This window comes from Triturus cristatus, chromosome 2_2 (assembly GCF_964204655.1).
Source record: "Triturus cristatus chromosome 2_2, aTriCri1.1, whole genome shotgun sequence".
Taxonomy (NCBI): domain Eukaryota; kingdom Metazoa; phylum Chordata; class Amphibia; order Caudata; family Salamandridae; genus Triturus; species Triturus cristatus.
The window spans coordinates 1,067,135,364-1,067,157,179 of record NC_140582.1 but is presented as its reverse complement, the minus strand read 5'-3'; the positions used below and the strand labels follow the sequence as shown (position 1 = coordinate 1,067,157,179).

The window sequence follows — 21,816 nt, the reverse complement described above, 5'->3', positions numbered from 1 at the left end:
CCACCCATGGATGCTATGTTCCGAGGTCTACTTCCTTATATGACTTGGTAAATAGACAAAAAGAACATGGTCCATACGGGAAATGTCCCTTCACAGGGGGCGGGTCCCATAAGGTGTTTTGCCCTGGTGGACATGCGGTTCTTCTTTTGAAAGAGAAACGGAGGGCCTGGCCAAGTGTTTCCTGCTTTTTGTACAATATTCCTATTCTTTGTGACAATTTTCTTACCTAAATCAAAAATAGGAGTAAATGTACAACGCATGCAAGTCTATTCCTCCTTTAGGATACGTTTCTAGCAAAGATTTCCTATTGTTATTTCTGGCAAGTTTTTTTGCTTGTTTGATGCTGGACCTAATGTATTTGCGAACCAAAAGATTTTCACTGAGTCTAACAGCTTGTTCCTCAAATGTAGAAATATCTGAACAATTACGCCTAGTTCTAAGGTATTTTCCAAAAGGAAGATTCTCCCCAAGTGCTCAGGGATGGTGACTGTCAAGTCTGAGTCGCCCATTTTTGTCTGTTGGTTTCTCAAACACTTTGGTGGTCAACTTGTTGTCCTTGATCTGGATTTCTAAATCAGAAAACGTGATATTATTGGGTGTACATTTCAAAAACTGGTTTCTGGCTGACCCACGTCCACACTTCAAGGCAAATATAAAGAGCACAGATGAAGAGTCCCATGCAATGTTGTGGATAACACAGTGGAGCAGCTTTCTTGGTAGCTAGGGTCCCTGGTATTGCTCAATTTTATAGCCTTCAGCTGCTTCAACCCATTTACAGAGATTCATCCAGACTGCCAGCTTGTGTTTATAACTGCCCTGCACTGCCAATATGGAATGCCCTATACTGTGTATTCATGCTTTGTTTGAGGTTTTGTTTTAATATGCAAAACGAAATAAAAATATTCAAAAAATAATTTTATATCCTTTAAAAATAAAAACCAATACTAAATCAAAAACTGTCCGCCTGGGAGACCCATAGTATAGTCAGTCGAATCTATATTCAAACACTTGTTGCAATTCTCCGATTAGTTCTTTTAAAAAAAAACCCATCTTATCTTAATGATACCATGGATGTTCGACACCTAGTAACAGATCTTCAGATTTATCCAATCACTGACCGCCTTATTACTATGGATATCAAGGCATTGTACACCAGTATTCCTTAGGAGGAAACGCTACAGGGGATCGAAACCATCTTATGAGACATGGAGATACATTCCATCACTCTCATCCATTATGTCCTTGAATGTGTTAGGTTAGCCCTCGCAGAGAAATTCTTCGAATAAGGGGGGGACCTTATACCGCCAGTTGCAAGGTACTTCGATGGGCAGTACCTTTGCACTGATCCTGGCTTGCATCTACTTTCACCATTTTGAGTGAAAATATAAACACCCCAGACAATCCCTATTACATAAACCCGTTGATATTGCATAGACACATAGATGATGTTTTCATTGTCTGCCGTGAAAGAAAGAACACAGCAGTTAACTTTACCCAAACACATTTTTGAACAAACGAAATTAATAACATTCTCTAATCAGTTCCAAACAAAAAGAACAAAGTTGTTTCCTTAAAGAAGAGCAGTGGAAGAATACAAACCAGCCAGGTAAAAGAATGGGAACGAGGCTATGCTCCAGGAAGGGACAAACACAAAATAGACAAGGAAAGCCATCCAATAAGTAGGCAAATGAGCGACAAAGCCAACCAATAGTAAGCAATGGGTGGGCTAAGCTCACAAGAGGTCTCTTCCGGCCAAACAGCTTTAGTTATCTGATAGGCGAAATCTAAAAAGGTCATGGAAACAGAGCAGCATGGGAAAGTGAGAAAAGAACCAGAAACGTGCATGCCAACATGAAAGCAAAGGCAACTGCATAAGACTGCATGTAAAACGAGATACAACCCAGAAAATTGCTACTTGAAAACACGAACACAGGCAGTACCACAGATAATCAGACAAAGGAAACAGAACTGCAGGACACGAACCAAAGGAAACTAAGAGGAGAGTACAATCAGTGAGACAAGAAGATCACCATAGACCCCCCAACAAAGCATCCTGTGCAAATTCCACAATGAAATGCAGAATATTAAAAACTTTGATACAGGAATTGTATCCTCGAGTTCAAATGAAGCCCAATAGTCTGAGTTTTCACTCAGGATTTAGGACACCTGCATGAGATGCTGCGAGCAGTGGTCAGGTCAGGAGATGGACTCCTTTGCAGGGCAGTACTAGCCCCCTTTTACAGACTACATCATCTCTACCATTGTCGGAATCACACTTGAACACGGATTTCTGCAGGCGTTTCTCCCATTCCAGGCCCTTATCTCTGGAAAGATTGCTGCTAATTTTTCCTGAAAAAATCTACAGGGAGAAAAATCAGAAGGAACAGTTGTCCTGCATAACTTGTAATTCCAAGAAGAAGAGTACAAAACTCCTGTTTCCACCGAAATAGAAATTAGATGAGCACTCCTACCGAGAGCCTAAGTATGACAGTCACTTCCTATATTCTACTTGCAACACCTCACCACAAACCAATTCAGACTTCGGTCTATGATGGAAACCTTCAACACTTTGGCAAAGTCATGCCTACTCTACTAACGCGCTGCAACCACTTTCAATGGCCTATTGTACTTAGCAGATGGCATACACCAGCAACAACGGATGGTGGGGGGTAAGAGACAGCAGTCAAATAAGGTTCTGCATTCTGTTCTGTTAGTTGAACATGTTAAGCTCCTCGCATTTGGTTTGTGTTCAGATGGCATGCTGAGCCTCTGGATCTATTGCGGTCACTTGATTTAAGTGACTTCATGGTTACTTGGATGACGCTGATGTACATATACATTAAGATATTTGTAATCAGTCATTACAATTTTTAGGCCTAGTCTGCCAACAGCATATGCCCACACATTCCTTACCATTTGTTGGCGCCATTGCCACGCTTCTTTACTGCCTCCTAATTATTCAGGATTTTTCAGCTTCACTTACTCTACTTTTGGGTGGAGCATGGACAATGTACAGATTGCTTCATCTCGACTGTGGTCCTTCCACTACTCATGCTTGTTTAAGTACTACTTTCTTCTTCCCCTGTCGAGTTCATGGTGTTTCTCCTTCTCCTACCTCACCCATGTCCATGTGGCTTCCCCTCCCACCCCACTTCCACCATAATCCATGATGGTTCTTCTCCTCCTCCCACTGCCACCCTTGTCTGTGTTGCTTCTTCCACTACCTCCCCACAAACCCTATTGTCCTTGGTGCTTCTTTTATGCCAACCCCCTACCATCCCCCTGTCAGTGTTGCTTCTTCTCATCCACCCACACCCGCCGATTGTCAGTGTTTTTTTACAGTCCCATTGCCTTCCTTCCTGCCAGCTGTTGTCCGTTCTCTCCCACCATCCCTCCCATTGTCCGAATTGCGCACCGGACATAAGAAAATAAAATGCTATGATGCAGCTAGCGCTGGCCGAGTCAGTGCTCCCCCCCCCCTTTTAGTTCTAACTCCACTTTTTCTATATAAGACGAGTTTCGAACATACGCTGAATTGTCCTTGTTATTTGTGCTAGATACCCTCTGGAATAATGTAGCATTTCCTTTAATGTGTACCACTGAACCAGTAAGCATATTAATTAATCACTAGTTTGGTATATAATTCAAAAAATGTTATTAGCCTTATCGTAAAGCGAAAACCCTAAGCTCCTGGGCTGGGGTGAAGAAAGAAGTGCAGCTACATGCAACAGTGACAAAACAAATGTCTATTGACATAACATAGGACATTTCTTCTATACGAAAAACATCTACTACAAAAAGGAAGAAATCGAGAAGAAATCGAGACCAATTGTTACAGTACAAACACACATCTACAAAGTCCCTCAAACAATGGGAACCGTCTCTCCAATAACTTTTTTCACACATGCATATAGTTGCGAATTCTAAATATTGTACGCATTCCATATTAGGGGTAGTCCATTATGGAGACACCTATGAGGAACGCCCTCAAACGTTTGTGTCACACACAGTATGAAATAAGATTTAGATTTATATCGAACTCCTCCAATCAAAGGGGTTGACTCGTTTCGGCCTTCGTTGATGGTCCTCTTCAATGACATAGGAAGATAAGAAACCTGCAAAATAATGTATATACACATTTCTTATTGATACAATGCGGCTAAAGTCAGCATGGTGCATCTTATACTGAGCAAGTGTAGTGGACCCCGTTTGTACAAATCGCCTCCAGTTGTCAACACAATAACATAAGCATGAAGTAAGAGAAAGCGTTTCCACTTAAATAGAATTTAGTGACCTTTTCCACTGAATTTTTCCTGCTACGAGACAGTTCGACTTAAATGCAGATCTGCTCATTGTTCATTCTCCAGCTGAACTCTACCAATGATTGAAGGGGGTGCTGCAAAATCCCCCAAACGCTCCAACGCCCCTACTTCCAGCGTCACTGCCTTAAAGGAACAAAATAAAAGAATTAAGGAGAGGAGAGGCCACATAATGGCTGGCGTGGAGTAACTTTACTCTCCCAGCATTAAAGATGCAAGTGAAGGCGCAATGTCAGCGGGGACGATAACGGTAAAGCCCGCAGAGTAAAGAAGTAGTATTATCGGAGCATTAAGAAAGATTGCACATAAAAGCGTCCATGTATTCATGAGGGATGGAAATCACTCCAGTCCAGGAGAATGCACCTTTGGTAAATGTAGCTGCCACTGAACAGAAATCATTGGTTTTCAATGAACACGATGATGTAGTAGTGAGATGCCTGTATGGAACTGGCATTATCTTTTAACTTAATCCCGAATGATAGCTCATACATGAAATCTAGAAAAGTAAGATGAGCTGGGGGATGCGTTCCATACTGCATACCTCCTAAACACCTGATACATTACAGCCTGTGGTCTAGTTCAGACGCATAACAGCTGCAAAGGCGCATAGTTTGTTAGAGATGCTAGTCGTTAAGGGGGGCGTGAGCCCTTCTCAAGCAACAACCACAATCTTTCAGGGTGAAACGCAAGAAGTCACTAAATTAACCCTTGCTTAACCCTCTGTTAGCTTGGCACAAAGCAGTCCGGCTTAACTTGGCGGCAATGTGTAAGGTACTTATGCAAACCTTAAACAGTATTAGTGAAAACACTACCCAAATTTAGGAAGAGTAAAATGTAATAAATTGACATCAAAACAAAACTCCAATTAGTAAAACCTCAGATATGCTATTTCAAAGATCTAGGTAAAAATAGTGACTAGAAGCACAAAGTACCAACTGTGGTTATTGGTCCCATGGGATTGGGACAAAGTCGTAAGTCAGGCAGACCGCAATGGAGCGCTGGTCGGATACAGGGGCCATGTTCCCGCTGAGATTTGTACCTTTTGTCCTAGATGTGGTGTGTTACTCTGTGCAGCATCCGTTCAGTGGAGCAATACGAGGTTTGAGTAAAGTTGCTTCACACTGCAGTGGCTCCGATGAGGACCTGCTAAGACTGCATCAGGATGTGTTGCCCTTGGTCAGTTCTGATGGGGACCACAGCTGGGATGTTACAGCACCTTTGTCTCCACTTCCAAGGGTCCAGGACTAGTGAGACAGTACTTGGTTGGGAAGGAGGGGTGACGTGGTGGGAGGGAGAAGAGGGCTGGGACTCACAGTAGGCAGAGTCCAGGGCCAGAGTTCAAAGGTGTTGGAGTCCTTGGATTCACTCTGGTGGTCCTGGGTTCAAGGTGCAGGTTCAGTCCTTCTTCCTCAGGCAGTAGAGCAGTCCTTGCAGACAGGGCAGCAGAGCAGCTGTTCAGTCCTTTCAAAAGGGCAGCTGGACAGTCCTCCTTGCAGCAGAGAAGCAGGGCACCCGAGCAGTCCAGTCTTCCAAAGGTTCAGAAGTGATGCAAATCGCTGGGTCCGAGGGTCCCATTTTTTATACCCAGTGCCTCCTTTGAAGTAGGAGAAGCTTCTGGAGTTTCCACCTACAGAGGTATCTGAAAAGTCCTGCTTCCCTGGTCCAAGTCTGTTTGGGGGCACAATAGGCTAGTGTGAAGTCCTTTGTGAGTGTGCTGGGCCATTACCTTTGAAGTGCAAGTGTAGTAGGTGACCCCTCTGCCCCCTCAATAACACAGGATGGCACATCCTGTCAACACCCACACCCTCTATTGAGATACTGTCTGGGAGGAAAACACAAAGGTCAACTACCAACGAAGCCTGGTCAAGATGGCAGTTTAAAACTGCACACACAGGCTGCAATGGCAGGACTGAGGCATGTTTAAAAGGCTACTAAGTGAGTGGCACAATTAGTGCTATAGGCCCATTAGTAACATTTAATTTACAAGCCCTGGGTATATGCAGTACTATATACTAGAGAAGTACAAGTAAATTAAATGTGCCAATTCAATGCTAGCCAATTTTACCATGTTTAAAGGATAGAGTGCAAGCACTTTAGCACTGGTTAGCAATGGTAAAGTGCACCGGGTCCGAGAAGCCATCAGCATCCGAAAACATGAAAGTTAAAGGGAAAACGTTAGGGGGTAAATCTGCAGAAAGGTTCAGGTCCAACATTTCCCATCTGCTCATTCAAACCAAGCATTGGCAGAGCCAATAGGTATCTACTAGAAGACCTTTTAGCTTTGCCTGTTTTAAGCCATGTTGTACAGCATCGCACTTGCTGTAAAGCATAATAAAGAAGGAAAAAAACAAGATGCAGCAACTGCTGCCTCATTTTGTTTGGGGTGCATCCAACATGCATGCTCATAGCTACAAATTGACACCAGTGTTTTTGTGATTTACAGATTCAAGATGGGTCTGTAAACAAAAGAAAGTACCTCAAAACCATTTAATGTGAAACGGAGGAGCATAGAGTGATTAAGGCAGAGGGTGGTGTGAGAAGCAACATGGGGGCGGGGGAGTGTAGCAATAAGAGGGAGAGAACACAGGTGAAACAGCAACGTGGAGCGCGGTGGGAAGCACAAGTGCGAGAGAATGCGCAACAAGACTGAGTGGGGGTAGAGAAGAACATGGGCAAGAGAAACTAACATGGAGGGGGTGGGGGGGTGAAGAAAAGCACAGAAGTGAGGCAGCTGGAAAAAACAGGCACTCATGGAGTGATTAAAAAAAAAAAAAAATAGTTCCCTAAAAGCAAGCAGAGGAAGCTTAGAAGACCATCAAAGAGATGGTAAAGAGACTACACTCAATAGGAAGGGCAAACATAAGATGGACAGGCTGAAGCAAGGAAATCAATCCAATAGAAAGCAAGCAAATAAGAGCAGTAAAGCCAATCCAGTGATAAACCGTGAACGAGCTGCAAGCCCCTGTATGTTCTTGGTAAGCACACAATGTCTTTCGCAACCAGATGAGTCATGCGGTCTGGATGACTCAGCAAAAAAAAACAAAAAAAAAAAAACACAATTTAGCACTTCTGGCCAGCAATCCATAATTGTTGATATGAACCCTCATCTTTGAATCACAGCATAATACTTGGGCCTCCTAAATAAATATAAGGTAAAACTCGTTTGGTTTAACACTTTCCGAACATAATGAGTTTGGCAACTGGGAAAAATATATTTTCAGCATCCATTACAACTACCTCCTCATTGTATTTTAGTGCGGACATCCATGGACTACACCACAAGTAATTTTCTTCAACAAAGTAGATATTCCTTCATTTTCTTTTTATTCACTGCTAGCTGTAGTAATCAAAAGATTGAGTTTGACATTGAAATTAGGGACTGTAATCATAAAATAAAAGTCGATCTTTATGTAAAACCTACAGCTGGAAACACATTGTTACAATTTAACAATGATCATCAGAAAACTCAGAAGGAAAGTATCCAGTTAGGACAGTTTGTCTCCAGCAAAACAGCGCTAACTTGAAGGACTCCCCTACGATAAAGCAAGATGAAAGGTAAATTCATCTCCAGAGGCTACCCCGGAAGATTGGTACACGAGGCCTATAAACGTGCCAGTTTTTTTTGACAATCTTCTCCTTAACCAACAAACCAAACGGGAGCAAAAATTGGTATGTGTGACCAGACACTACACCCTCAATGAAAAAGTTTGCCAGGTTATATTTGACAATTGGTACATTTGGAATACAAACCGAACAGTGCGAAAACATACGCCGTCCTATGTTTGTCCAAAGGTGCAACAAAAACCTCAATGATCATGTAGTTCACTCTCGTACGAGTACCAATGTATCCCACATACAAACAATAGACTGACAAAAAGGAGTCGTAGGAAACTACAAATGTATCCAATGTGAGACATGTGATAATGCTATTGTCACAGCCACTTTTAAACATAATGCACATTATATACGTTTGAAGTCATTTAACAACTGAAAAACAAAGAAAGTTGTATATCCTATCTTATGCCCGTGTAAACTAAGGCATGTGGCTAAGGACAGATGTTTCCCCTACATGACTTAGTTTACACGGGCATAAGATAGGATATACAACTTTCTTTGTTTTTCAGTTTTTAAGTCATGTAGGGGAAACATCGGTCCTTAGCCACATGCCTTACTGAGCATCCACCAGCTATCCGTACCAAAAAGACTGCTTTGCCCCTTGTAGGGCATTTCCTTGAATTGGGACTTACACCTGAAGGTATTGACTGGCTTATCCTGGAGAAAATTAATCATAAACCTGGAAGTGATCCAGATGAAATGACAAAGCAGAGAAGTATACTGGATCTTTACATTAGTTGCATTCTCTCATGGCTTAAATCAAGAAATTCCATGGAACAAGCTATCCGGTATAATGCGGGGCAGATTGTTCCATTGTTTGATCATACTAGCATGTAGGATGTGTGATTCCACACATTGGTCTTATGGTATAGGGCTCTATACCATGCTGTCCTTATACGTTTAGGTCCTGGTACAGCTATGTTCTTTCCACCCAATCTATTAGGCATGCATCCTATTAACATTCAATTTTGTAAAGTTTCCTTTTCATCTGGCTCCCTTTAGGTCAGCTTATATATCTTTATACTTATCCATTCTTTTCAAAAAGATTTTATTTATTATTTTAGTCTTTCTCCCTTTGCTTCATTGATTCATTGCTGCTCTGTTTATCCAAGTCCTGTATTATCTTGGGTGTATTGGAATCCCTACATCATCATGGCCGCCGCATTTGTAGCATTCCACTTCAGGATACATTTGAACATGTGACACATCGCATGACCAGCATTGTTGTCCTTTTCCCCTTTTTATTGCTTCACTTTCCGCGCGGAGTTCTCGGCTCAGACGGCGTTTGGCTACAGATTCCCTCATGTCTGGTGTATAGAGTGGACATTTCTGAGTAAGTCATTAGAACCCAGGCTTCTTTACCCCGTTTTCCTCAGTTAGATATACTGGTACGGTTACAGTGTCTCCATATTAATCTTCCAGATCATTCCTCGTATACTTGACATAACCTGCATCCACTTTTCGTGCAAGTAGGTATTATCCAGTGAATGCACAGTTCAGGGTTTTTGTTCTATGAGCTAACATAGTATACATGCCACACCTTGAAGTTCCCTTTTTCTTTATCCAAGTCATTGTGTTTGTTTAGGTACTCCTGAAGATTTCGTTTCTCTGTACCGATGAATGGCACCAGTCTGCCTATGTAAACTCCAGGCAACTCATTTTCAACTATTACAGACGGTTTTTCAGGTAAACTCTCAGTAAATTTTCAGTATTCCATCCGATAGGATAGTAGATAGGCATTGAATCGTTTTTTTTATTTTTCCTAGATAATTTCTTCATTATTCAAATTGTGCTCCAAAGGAATTTTTTTCCATCATTTATATTTCACCCCAGAGACTCCCGCTTATTTGTGGATTTATTTTTAACTTACATTAACCCACCCTGGGAGTCTGCATATATTTTCTGCACCATGGAATTTCATCTCTAGTGTGTCTACATTGTCAGGATGTATAGCATGGATTTTTGCATGTACTTTAATGGGTGGAATCCCCGGCCTGATCGTCCCTCATCGGTCTGTGAGCGTTTTCATTTAATTTTAACTCAATCTTTAATCACCCTTTGAGAAGATCAAGTTCTTTATCTGATGTTTCTCAGTTTCCTTTCATTTTTCCATCACAATAGAATTGGCATTCTGAAGCAAAACAATGAGGTTTAGTGATTCACGGTCAGAAGGACTACATACATATTTTTTGTATTTACAGGTATCATGAAACTAATGTGTGGCTTTTCCTGACAAAGGGACTCTCCTGCCGAAACGCGCATAGATACGAATTGGTTCCCAGCCACTGATTGTTGCCAAAACCAATTTGTCTCTCAGCCACCGATTGTTGTTGTTAAGAACGATTATATCTAAAGTCATGTAGACAGATCAGATCTGTAGAACGAAATATGCATCATATATGAGAATACATAGGATTTTTCTGGTTGTCACATTATGTCCATGTTTTGTCTTCATTTTACAGAATGATGTCAACATTTACTCTTAACATGACTGCAGTACTCATGTGGATCTTTTTATCACTCATATTTATGGTATCATTGCAATAAAACTAACTTTTGTATTTGTTTATAATACAGTGTCCTTGCCCCTTCACACCTAGTCTTGTATTATTGTCATGTTTTGATTAAATTTGAGTTGCCTAGGTTTTTGCATTTGATCTTCCTTCAATAGCCATTGTAATGCTAAAGGCCTTAAGGAGTCTACGTAACTACTACATTACTGTAGCAACGTAACACTATGCAAGTCACCCGGATAGTAAAGAAACCAGAATCAGACACTGCTGTATTCATTAATTACAGACCAATCTTGCTCCTACCAGTAGCGGTTAACGTGTTGAAAGCCACGTCACCAGGCAGTTTTTTTGTTATGGTAGAATCACTACATCAGCTGAGGCTAATTTTCACCTAAATTACAGCACCAACTCGATGCATCTTGCAGCCCCTTCGAATTGATGCATATTCTGGCTATGTCGGTGCACTAATTTTATTAGATTGGTCAACTGCATTTGACACCTTGGATCACTATTCTGTTAGATAAAATTTTAGGAACTAGAGGAGGAGGTTGCTCTCATGGGTCAAGTCCTTCCTTTTTTCCCCAGAGTTCACAATCAGTTAAGCGTTCGCTTTTTTCATTTCAATACACGACGATAGTGGCATCTCTTGAGGTTCACTGTAACACCTCATCTTTTTAATATCCATGTTGGGCCTCTGACTGAGCTCAAATGCTCCTAGCATGTGGGTTTTGATATGTGTACATACGATTCCCAGCTGAAATGGAAGGGCAGTCACTGGCTCAAATTTAACCAGTGGTGGCTCCCCCATTTGGGCGTGGGGGCGTCGCCCCACTGCTTTCTCGCGGTGCGAGAAGGCAGAAACATTAACGGTAAAAACTACCATTTATGTTTCTGCCTTCTCGCATTGCGTGAAAGCAGAAGTGCCTCTGTGCCGGGTTGGGGCGGGCGGGTGGTCCTGCTCGAGGGCATGGGGGGGGGGGGGGGGGGAGGGGGGAGTGGCTTACCCACTGTTGTGGGTACTGATCGTTTGGCCGGCTCCAGGGCCGACCAAACGATAAGTACCCACAACAGTGGGTAAACCACTCCCCCCCTGCCCTCGAGCAGGACCGCCCACTCTCCCTTGTTCTCTAGCCAGAGAAAATGTCCCGGCTGGGGCGCTTTCCTGCAGCGCCTACAATAACGACGATTGGCTTGTGGTAGGGGAGGGAAGCTGGCTGCTTCCGGTTCCTGCAGACAGGAACACACGTCGCGGACCCAGCTAAGCTGCCGCTGCACCAGTACAGCATGACCGGCCAGCAGCGGAGGCGGTACCAGGCACTCGGGTAAGTTTTGCAATCTTTAATTATTTTATTTACCACCCGCGACCACCCCCCAGCATGCAGGTAACAAGGAAGACTGACGCCATTTAAAATCGGACCGCACAATGAGAGAGACCCAGCACTGGCGGGAAACACGCGGCGCACGAAAGCTTTTTCAAATGTAGTCTCTCCCGCCTTCCACACGCCCCGCCCCCATCAATATGGCTCCCCGGCTGCATAATGGGGGTGCCGTTCCTTCAGACGGAAAACAGACACAGAAAGACGGCTCGAAGGTCATAAGACTGAGGTGAAGTATTGGGGATTTAGGTAAAAACGGCTCTTCAGAAGGCCTCAACACCGAGCCCCGCCCTCAGGAGTCACGGGACGACCACTCTCACTGCATGTCCATCCAGATTCATTGGATGTCCATTTAGCATATGTAGATATAATGACACTTTATCATGGGTCCGGCCTTCCTGGGTCCACACAGGACACTCCTGGCATAACAAAGTGTACTTAATGCGAAGTGAACAACTTGCTGATTCCCCCGGGAGAGTTCAATGACAGCACAGACACATGAGAGACACATGCCAGTTCCACGCACCATCTGGACAACACCAGTGAGGAAAACAAAATGGCGAATTGTTCAAACCGAAAACAATCAGTAAGAAAACAATGTCCGGACTTCTGCTCTGCACTTGTGAATCACAACACTGAGTTACGGAGCATGATGCCAACCAGACACAATCCGAATTAAACCAATGCTAGTCCGTTTCCACGCATTGGCCATGAATGTAGTGAATGGGTCTGGAGTTCGACAAAAACCCTTTGATTTTATTAAAGTCATAGATATATGATCAACTTACTTAAAGGGGCTTTCAATCAGCTCCTTTCATCGAATAGTCTGTGGTTGTGTCAATCACCTTTGTCTTTCAACCAGTCATGCCGGCCGCGACTGCTAATGATGCCCGCATCTGGAGACTTTAATCTACTTTCTAGTATGGGAGCGAGTGATTCATTCAAAACACGAGCTAGAGTGACGCGATGATTTGCAGGCAGCCGGCATGAGGTGTCAGGTGTGTTTGTCACAGCGCAGCCAGAAACGTGCACACACTCATCTCTTCACAGAGAGCCCAGAGCAGCGCACCTTGCAGTTTGCTGTAATCCACATGTATAAAAGATGATAATATAAAAATATGTGACTACCGTTGTTACCGCGGTGTGCAGCTGTGTACACAAGTCGCTCCTGCTATTCCGCTCAAAGGCCCTCATTTAACTAACACATCAGTGATAAAAGTGTGCGTCATTGATGTCGAAACCCACCCCACGACCTGCAGGATGCGCACAATCTGCCTCTGCAGGTACCATAACCATCTAAGCTATGGGTGCATTTCCTGGTGCAGGTCCTGCAGCAGCACTTCCCCGCTGACACAGAAAAGGGTTCTGAGGGCAGCACAGGACATGAAGGGCACAAGCAAGTGTGCACGACGGACAGTGTACACGACACACAGTGTGGGGGATAACACCCACACCATAAAAATAAAGGTGAGGCCATTTCCTTTACTTTTCCGCCCTACCACTATCAAATTTCACCAGCCGCCACTGAATTTAACTTGGATGAAACCAAACTGATGCTTGGTATTAGGGTGACCTGTAGAGTGAAGCCTACTGGCCCGTGAGGTGGATTGTGATCCACTCCCAATCTACCCATAAATTTGGATTCAAAATTGAGGCCAAATTCTCCAATCATCCCAAATAGAAGTTCTTTGTTAAACTTGTTACCATCACAAGAAAGGTTCATAACTTACTTACGAAGGAAGGGCAATGTCTCGCAATATCTAGAATTATTGGATCACATTTAGGATACACCAATTCAATATATGTGTTTCGACCAAACTATCTTATTCAATACCTTCATGGCCTGGGTTTGGGAACCATTTGACTCAGTACTGTACATCTCTACAATACAATCTCTATTGGCTAAGAACAAAGGAGAGCATTACCTTCAAAATATTTCATATTTTTTGGACATGCACTCGCATTATCAGTATCTCCCAAAAAGCCAACTACGAGTCAATGGCCGTGTAATTTTCGTATTTTACGAAATCATGGTTTTGACCATGGCGCTTTTAAGGGCAATCGCCTAGCCTTTGGCATCAGTATTTGCCCCATTTTCGGACACAATCCTCCTTAAGTACCTTCAGGAAGGAAGGAAGAAAAAAAGAAAAAAAGAAAAAAAGAAAAAAAACGAAAACTTGGGCGTTTTCAATGTCCACGTGGAACATGTTTTCAGCATCTCAAGTTATCAGTAGTTATTTATCTGCCCTACAGCCAAGAGACCTACCTGGTCATCAAATATTTTACAAACAGTAATTAACAAACCAATAGTTTGGCAAGAATACAGTTATACTAGTAACAGTGTGCGGTTGTGAATTCAATAATACATGGAGATATGAGTGTTTATTTGCATTAATAGGCATTAAAGGCATGTAAGAAGGTATCTACCTGATATCGAAAGGCTTCACACTGGGATTAATGCTGGACACCCGGATGGTGAGGAGCTGCACTGGCGTGCCCGTTTCTGCTGAGATTTCATGGTGCCTGGAATTAGTCACTGTCAGATGTATATCCTGCTGTTGCGCAATGTAGACATGGTATGTGGTCACTTTCATCACCCAGTTATCAGTGACAATAATCCTTGAGGTGGGAGAACCAGTTGCAAACTTGTCTATTCTACGGAATTCCGTATTAACTGAGGAGGCCACTGCCCTCCACTCTGAATGGGCAAGAGCATGATGGGCAAGTGTTCGGGCAAGAGGGTGGTTACCCCAATGGTTTCGTGACCAATATAGTGCAAACATACTGGTGATTGCTGGTAACAGCACAGCAAGCAGAATAAAGAGTTTCCATCCTTCAGAAGCAATGCAAACATTATACAATTGTTTTTCAGGGGCTGCAAAGCACATTCCGATGAAATATCCTAGAAGAAAAGAAATTAGGTTCAGTAAGAGTAAGATTCGTACCATCATACGTAACTATTAAACCCATATTTTTGCCAATTACATTTCGGCTTTGATTTCATTAGAGCAAACAATTTACAGCGAACATGACCACTTAGTTAACTTACAAGCAGTCTCAGAATTCACACTTATTTTACAGAATATTCAACGTCAATTACCATACGTATCTGGAAAAAAAGGGTTCCTTTTGAGTAGCTGTCTTGAGTAGTCTGGGTTTACTTAAAGAGCAAATAAAAAAGCAATAACGTTTTACAATAGAGAGCTGTAGCTAAAAAAAAAACACTTGCTGTATATAGAAAATTCTATATTTAATACAAATCAAATTATATATCTCATACAAAAGTCATACGTTTATTAAAAACATATCCCATTTTCCATGTTAATCATATCTTATTGTATCCTAAGATTCACACAACTTTTCTTTTAATGAATAAAATTTAAAAACCAGATACCCATACAACTAAAAACCATACATAAGAATAAATTTAGAAAATGTTTGATTGCCCCCCCCCCCAAAAAAAAATAATAATAATAATACTGTTGACGCAGTGCTCCTGTGGTACCTAGGATGGTTCTCCCCACCTTCAGGACATAATCTATTACGCATAATTTCTAAAAGAAAAAAGAAAAAAATCCTGTTCTCCATTTCATTACCAAACAATCAACATGTTAAATCGCTATGGCTCAATTGTGTATTAGTACAAATCATTACTCTTAAGCAAATACCCACGTAATACTTATATTTGCATCCAAGTATACGTCCTGGGTGCCTCCCATTTGCTTGCCATGCCTTAGATCCAGCAAAAACGGAGTAAAAATCGCTCCAAATTAATCCCACCATTAATTATGAGATTCATAAACTTTATTTCAACATTATACACAGAGAAAATCTTGTCAAACTAATAGAGCCATATGGTCATATAATTACCTCATCCAACCTTAAAGCACTAGGACTACGTGCCATAATGGCTGAATCAATTTCGGTGTTCAAAATTGTAGGCAAAGGGGATTCTTCCTAGAACAATAAAAAGTGAGCCCACAAACTCAATCATTTTTTAAATTATTTTTTTTATTCTTTATTATATTCTTGAAAAACAAGGCACAGATCATTTAGACAACGTACATATATGTTACCTTGCAGCATTAAACATTCCGGCAACATTGGTTCATCGTCAAACACTCCGTAATAGTTACTAACAGCGACCCGTAGTTGAGTCCCCAACCCCAGCCACATTTTAATCATCAGTACCCTCGCCCTCCTGTATTTCTGGCGGTGTACATATGTATCCCCGGAATTTATTCCAATTTCCCCAAACCTTGTTGCATCTGCGCTCAATCATTTTTAATGGAGCTTGAGATGGATATACATTTTTCAAGAATGTCAGTTACTACAAGAACCGCCTCAACTTCCAGGTACCAATTCAATAACCAAGATAAAGACATGATTTATTAATTAATCCAGTCCCAAATTCTAATACAGACTGCATGCTAATATTAAGAAAGGAACTTATTGCAGCACTGCAGAGATGTGATAGTACATACATTCCGCTACCTTGTCAAATGACATTTCTGCATATAAAAGTAAGTGCACTTAACATGGCGCCCTATAGCCTGCAGTGGTTGTAACCAATACTACTCACAAGAACTTATCTTCTGAATAGAATTTTGATCACGCTCTGTAATGCCTTGACCTTTCTACACTTTAGGTCCTGCACCATCGGGGTAAATCCAGTGCTCTCAGCATGCACAATCGAATTTCAATCAAGCTTAAGCGACAAGCAGCCTATAGTGTCATTCACAAAGCGAACTGGAATGAATGGAAGATGGTCCCGGTAGAAATATACTAAACATAATGTGGGCAAGGCAGTGGAAAGCAGGTCCAGCCAGCGACTAACTAAACAGAATATGAGCAAGGAAGTAAGAAGCTTCAAACAGGGAGTGTATGTAGAGGACATTGTACAACAATTGACCCTGTGTAGCACAGAGTCCTTGATATTCCAGCTAACCCTTTTTTGTATATTTGTCTTTAGTTTAATTGAACTCCGAATAATTTGATTGTATTAAATACATCTAGATATCTTTCTATATACAGCAAGAGATCGTAAATGGCTTTTTTACAATACAACTCTACTGTAAGCCATTAGTGCATTTTATTTGCTCTTGATCAGTAAACCCATAGTCTACTTAAGACAGTAGCACAAAAGGGAACCACTTTATTCAGATACATCTCTACCCTGTCACTTTTGCCGGTTTAGTGTGTCTCACCCCGTTTTGTGGAATTGCCATATTTATACACATTACCAATAATATTGCCCCTTCTCATCATAAGCTCCCCTATAGATTTGTCAATTTCCAAAGATGTGTGTATACACAATATATAGTTTTAAATGGATAGCATGTTCTACCCTTCCCAACAAAAAGAACGTGCCTCTCACCTTTTTACTGATAACTCCATAGTGTTATAGAGAGGTCTCAGGGTCAACTGTACCTAATAAACTGAGTGACACATTGAGGAAATTAAGTTTCAAACAACTTCAATAAGGAAATCATCCACTCTACAGTAAACCACCAAAAGGGCTGTGAAAAACTACTCACCTTGAACGTACTTCACATTTCCATAAACCAGAATATTCCTTACAATGTCCAGTGTCACTAGTTTAAACAAGCATTTTCAATGCAATAGGTCTTGCAATTGTGATATGCGAGACCACTTCAATGGAGGCCGCACAACTTTTAGATGCTGCTCGCCGTATTCCGGTTGCAGTGAGCAGCATCTAAAGAAAGTGGCGCTGCCACCATTAGAGCGAAAGCGCATATGGGGCGCTTTTATACAAAGTGTAACAAATATCAAAAGCTTTTGTAGCGACATATCAAAGGCACCAGCTTACACACCGGTTTTAAATACTGGCGAGGCGGAGCCCCTGGCCACGGAACCGCAGTGTGTACCATCTGGGGTGGCTACCAGGTAGGGGGTCCGTCGAGGCCAGTGCTGTTACGGGGCCCACTTGGCTGACCCCTCCTGGCAGCAGAAGCGGCCAGGCAAGGCCTGGTGCGGTTTGCGGTCAGGGAGGCCAGAATCCTTGAGGCCTGGCCTGGGACCCCACCCCGGCAAAGATCGTGACGACCGTCGTAACACTCTAGGCTCCAGTTCACAGGATCCCCACTCTGGGATTCTGAGTCGGCAACACCATGGAAGAGGGTACGTGATCACATTCCACCTGCGCATTATCTTCCGCCCTGTATACACCACCACCTCATAATTGGCAAGTACAAGTCCAGAACGGCCACCTCTAAGCAGAGTACTTTCGACCAAGACACTACTACCGGCCCAGGAGGAGAGGGAGCCGGGTGTCCATCCCCAGACAATGCCACCTTGTTGACAGCCATTACTCAGACAAGGGCGCAGATAGGCGCCGTTGGATCCAAAGTCTCCTTTCTGCGTCAGGACCTCCGCAAGGCGGTGTACAATGACGAAGGCCGAAACCCGGGTCTCCACAGTGAAAGACACAGTGAGGTCCCTCCAGAAGAAAGTGAACAAACTCAGTCGTGACTCAAGAATTGGCTTCGCAGACAGTCCTAAGCGGCCCAAAAAAGGTATCTCGGAACACTGCTTTTAAGCTCGTACAATTTAACATTCTCCACAGAACCTATCTTACTCCACAAAGGTTAAATGTAATCTATGGGAGGGAGGATCAGGCCTGTTCCAGGTGTTCACACTTGGATGCAGATTTTGATCATATGATATGGTCTTGTGACAGACTAGTGGATTTCTGGAGCAAGATTGTGGATATTATTAATAAGGTCTTGGCCAGAACCCTAGCGTGTTCTCCAGAGCTATGCCTGCTGGGATGGTTTCCGAGACCCAAACCACACAAAATAGGTTCATTGAACTGGCTCTTATCCTGGCCAAGAGAAGGATAGCAATGGGTTGGAAAATAAAGGTACGCCCCGCTGGTGGTGGCCTGGGAAGAGGACGTTACACGCTGGGTTAGGGCTGATGAACAAGCTCTACTCCGAGAGGATAGGATTACTAAATGGCGTAAACGGTTGGCTGAACCCTGGGCTGATGCAGTGAAGATATGGGAGGCACAACACAGCGAATCGGACCCAGATTTCAACCGCGACCAACTCAGAGGGATAGTGATAAGAGACCAGCCCAGACACCGTGGTTCCTCTTCTTGCACCCATCCATTTTGGGGCCTTCTCTCCCCCTCACCTTCTCCCCTGTCACACACTTTCGGTAATCTTTCAAACACAGTTTCTCGTAAACGGCGCAGACCTCTGGTGGCATTTCCTTTATCAGCTTAGCACTAGCTGAGAATATAAGCCAGAAGAAGTGTTGCAGATCACAAAGACATGTAGACGTTCAAATAGCCACAGGAGAAGATGTTCAACCACTCCCCACTGAACTGGAATTATTAACAATAATTTACTATAAAGAGGACCTGTATCCACTGGAATTGTTTTGCGTGCAATTGAACGTATATGTGATACTGTGGCTCAGTCTAATCTTTTTTGCTTTGCAGTAACTCACTTGTGCTATTATGTCAGATGTAACCGATAACCACTGCAATACGTATGATCCTGTTTTATCTCAATGATTATGATGAGTCAAGTATATATACATACCAATAAAAATATATATTTTTAAAAAACCGGTTGAAGACGCAGAAGTTAGGGCCAGGCGCAACATACGCCTGGTTGGCTTTCCAGAGGGATGCAAGGGCACATCAATGGATGATTTTCTTACAGGAGGGCTCAAATCCATTGCTGGCCGGAGCTATCTCCATATGATTCGTGGTTGAAAGAGCTCACCGGGCCCGGACTCAGAAGCACCCGCCGGGAGAACGATCGCAACCTGTGATTGCCAAACTCTTTAACTATGCTGAGCGTGACGCCATACTACGGTTCGCCAGGACCCACAAGGACCAAATTCTTTTTAATTCTTATCAGATTAAGGTGTTCTCTGACACCAGACTGGTGCAGCAGCACCACCAATCCTTTGTTGCTGCAAAGCACAGGCTTTGGGAGCTGACCGTGTCCTATATGCTGCTGTACCCTGCCAGAATGAAGGTAATCTTCAATTCCAAATCATTATTTTTTTATTCTTCCAAGGCTCTCCTGAGCTGATAAAAGGCCGCATCTCAAACCATACTCACCGCCACCACTGGATTCGGACTCTTCTCAGGGATCACACAAAAGTAGACAGAACTGAGGTACTTCGAGGCAGCGACACAGATTTCACTCAAACTGGAGGGCCCACACTCAAGATGAGGCCGCCGAGTGATCCTGGCCATAGAGGACTCGGAGATACGCAGCTCGGCCAGATGCACTTCTATGTAGGTTTGCAATGCAATAACTGGGGTCACTCACACTGGCTCAAGGTTATGAACAGACAGGACAGTCCATACCCCTGGACATTTGGTGTTCTGTTTCATAATGTTGGGATGGGTGGGCTCTTTTGGTGGAGAGCTCCTTGGGTCTTCACGTTTGGGGCCCTGGTAAAAGTTTCCCACTGCAACAGGTACTCCTTGTTCTTGGAAGTATTGGGGAGGGGGTGGAGGGTAGGGGTTTGCTGGTTTTATCCTGGTAGCAATGTTCTAGACACCGAACACACAGATACGTTCCACGCAGACACTATAGTAATTGCGGAGTTCGACTATGGACCAATTAGATGTCACAGATAACACAATTCTCCGCTGAGAGAACTGAACATCATATCTTGGAATGTCCAGGGCCTCAAACAAAATCAAGCGGGCTGCGGTACGCCGCTTTGCGAAACGATACGACAGATATACTTCTGCTACAAGAGACTCTCCTTCTAGGCAATAAAACTCCATGCCTTAGTACGTTTGGATTTGCCACTGTACACCACGGAGGGTTCACACGCGGCGCTCGGCAGTCCTGATACAGCGCCGCGTGCCATACCTCATTACCAAACACAGGACAGATCCTGGTAGAAGGTATACAGTGGTCTCCGCACAGTCGAGGGGGAACAGATAACCATTGGGAGCACATATGCCCCCCTCCCTGGGACAAACGTTCGTAGAAAAAAGTATACAGCTTTGTCACGATCTCCCTGATGGTTTGCCAATCCTGGGTGGTGACTGGAACGACGTTCTGACACCTCAAGATAGGTGGCGTGTGGTGCGGTCTGACACCCCCCCCCCCCCGTCCAAATTGAACATTCTAGCTCATAAATTGGGGTCGTCGGACACCTGGTGGGTCTTTCACCCTTCGACCCATGGGTTTTCGTATGCCTCTGCCATGCACAACACGCTCTCGGAGCTGGATTACATATTTCTCCCCCACAGTTTCATACACAGTGTCACATACGTCCATCTTATCCCGGGGTCATTCTGATCACTCACCCGTCCAGACTAAGCTACGTCCTCCTGGCTTCTTCAGGACTTTCAATATCAGGAGACTTTGAAGCATGCCATCGCTGACCATCTTCGGTTCAACCTAGACTCATCCCCATCGCGTATAATTCTGTGGGAGGCTCTCAAGCCGTCGATCAGGGGAGTGGATATAAGTTTCTGTACTGGTGAGAAACGCAAGCGCTTGACCCAGATACTAGAACTAGAAGATCGTCAACGCCAGTTAGAGGCGCAAGTATTAGAAGAGTCAGACCCAAGTTTTTGGTGTAATCTCCTATTTACCAAGCAGCAAATCCATCAACTCCTTACAGACGAGGCCAAAGAAGCGCGATAGGCAACACAGCACAGGATTTACCAATGGGGCGATAAGTCCAGCAAAATGCTTCATCGGCTATACCAGGCCAAGACAGCCTCTGTTCAGGTACCCCTTCTACGGGGCGCAGATGGTACGCTTTGTACCTCCCGGAGACGGTAGTCCAGGCATTTGCATCTTTTTACACCACACGATCAACAGCAGGAGCTCATATCGGGAACCCTTATAGATGAGTTTCTGTCAGATATTCTCCTCTGTAAGCTCTACGATCAAGTTAGACACACAATGGATGGCCCCATAACTGTAGACGAATTAAGGGCAGCGGTGACTAGCATTCACCTTGGCAAAGCGCCAGAAC

The 21,816-nt window shown here is 43.4% G+C and overlaps 1 protein-coding gene across 1 annotated transcript in view; it reads right to left on the bottom strand.

Annotated features, from left to right (window-relative positions):
* Positions 1–21,816, bottom strand: part of TMEM129 (transmembrane protein 129, E3 ubiquitin ligase) — a 73,562-nt gene that overhangs the window by 37,261 nt on the left and 14,485 nt on the right. Inside the window, exon 2 of the mRNA XM_085642582.1 lies at positions 14,251–14,725. Within this exon, the coding sequence (XP_085498708.1) occupies positions 14,251–14,725 (475 nt within the window). The remainder of the gene's footprint in view (positions 1–14,250; positions 14,726–21,816) is intronic.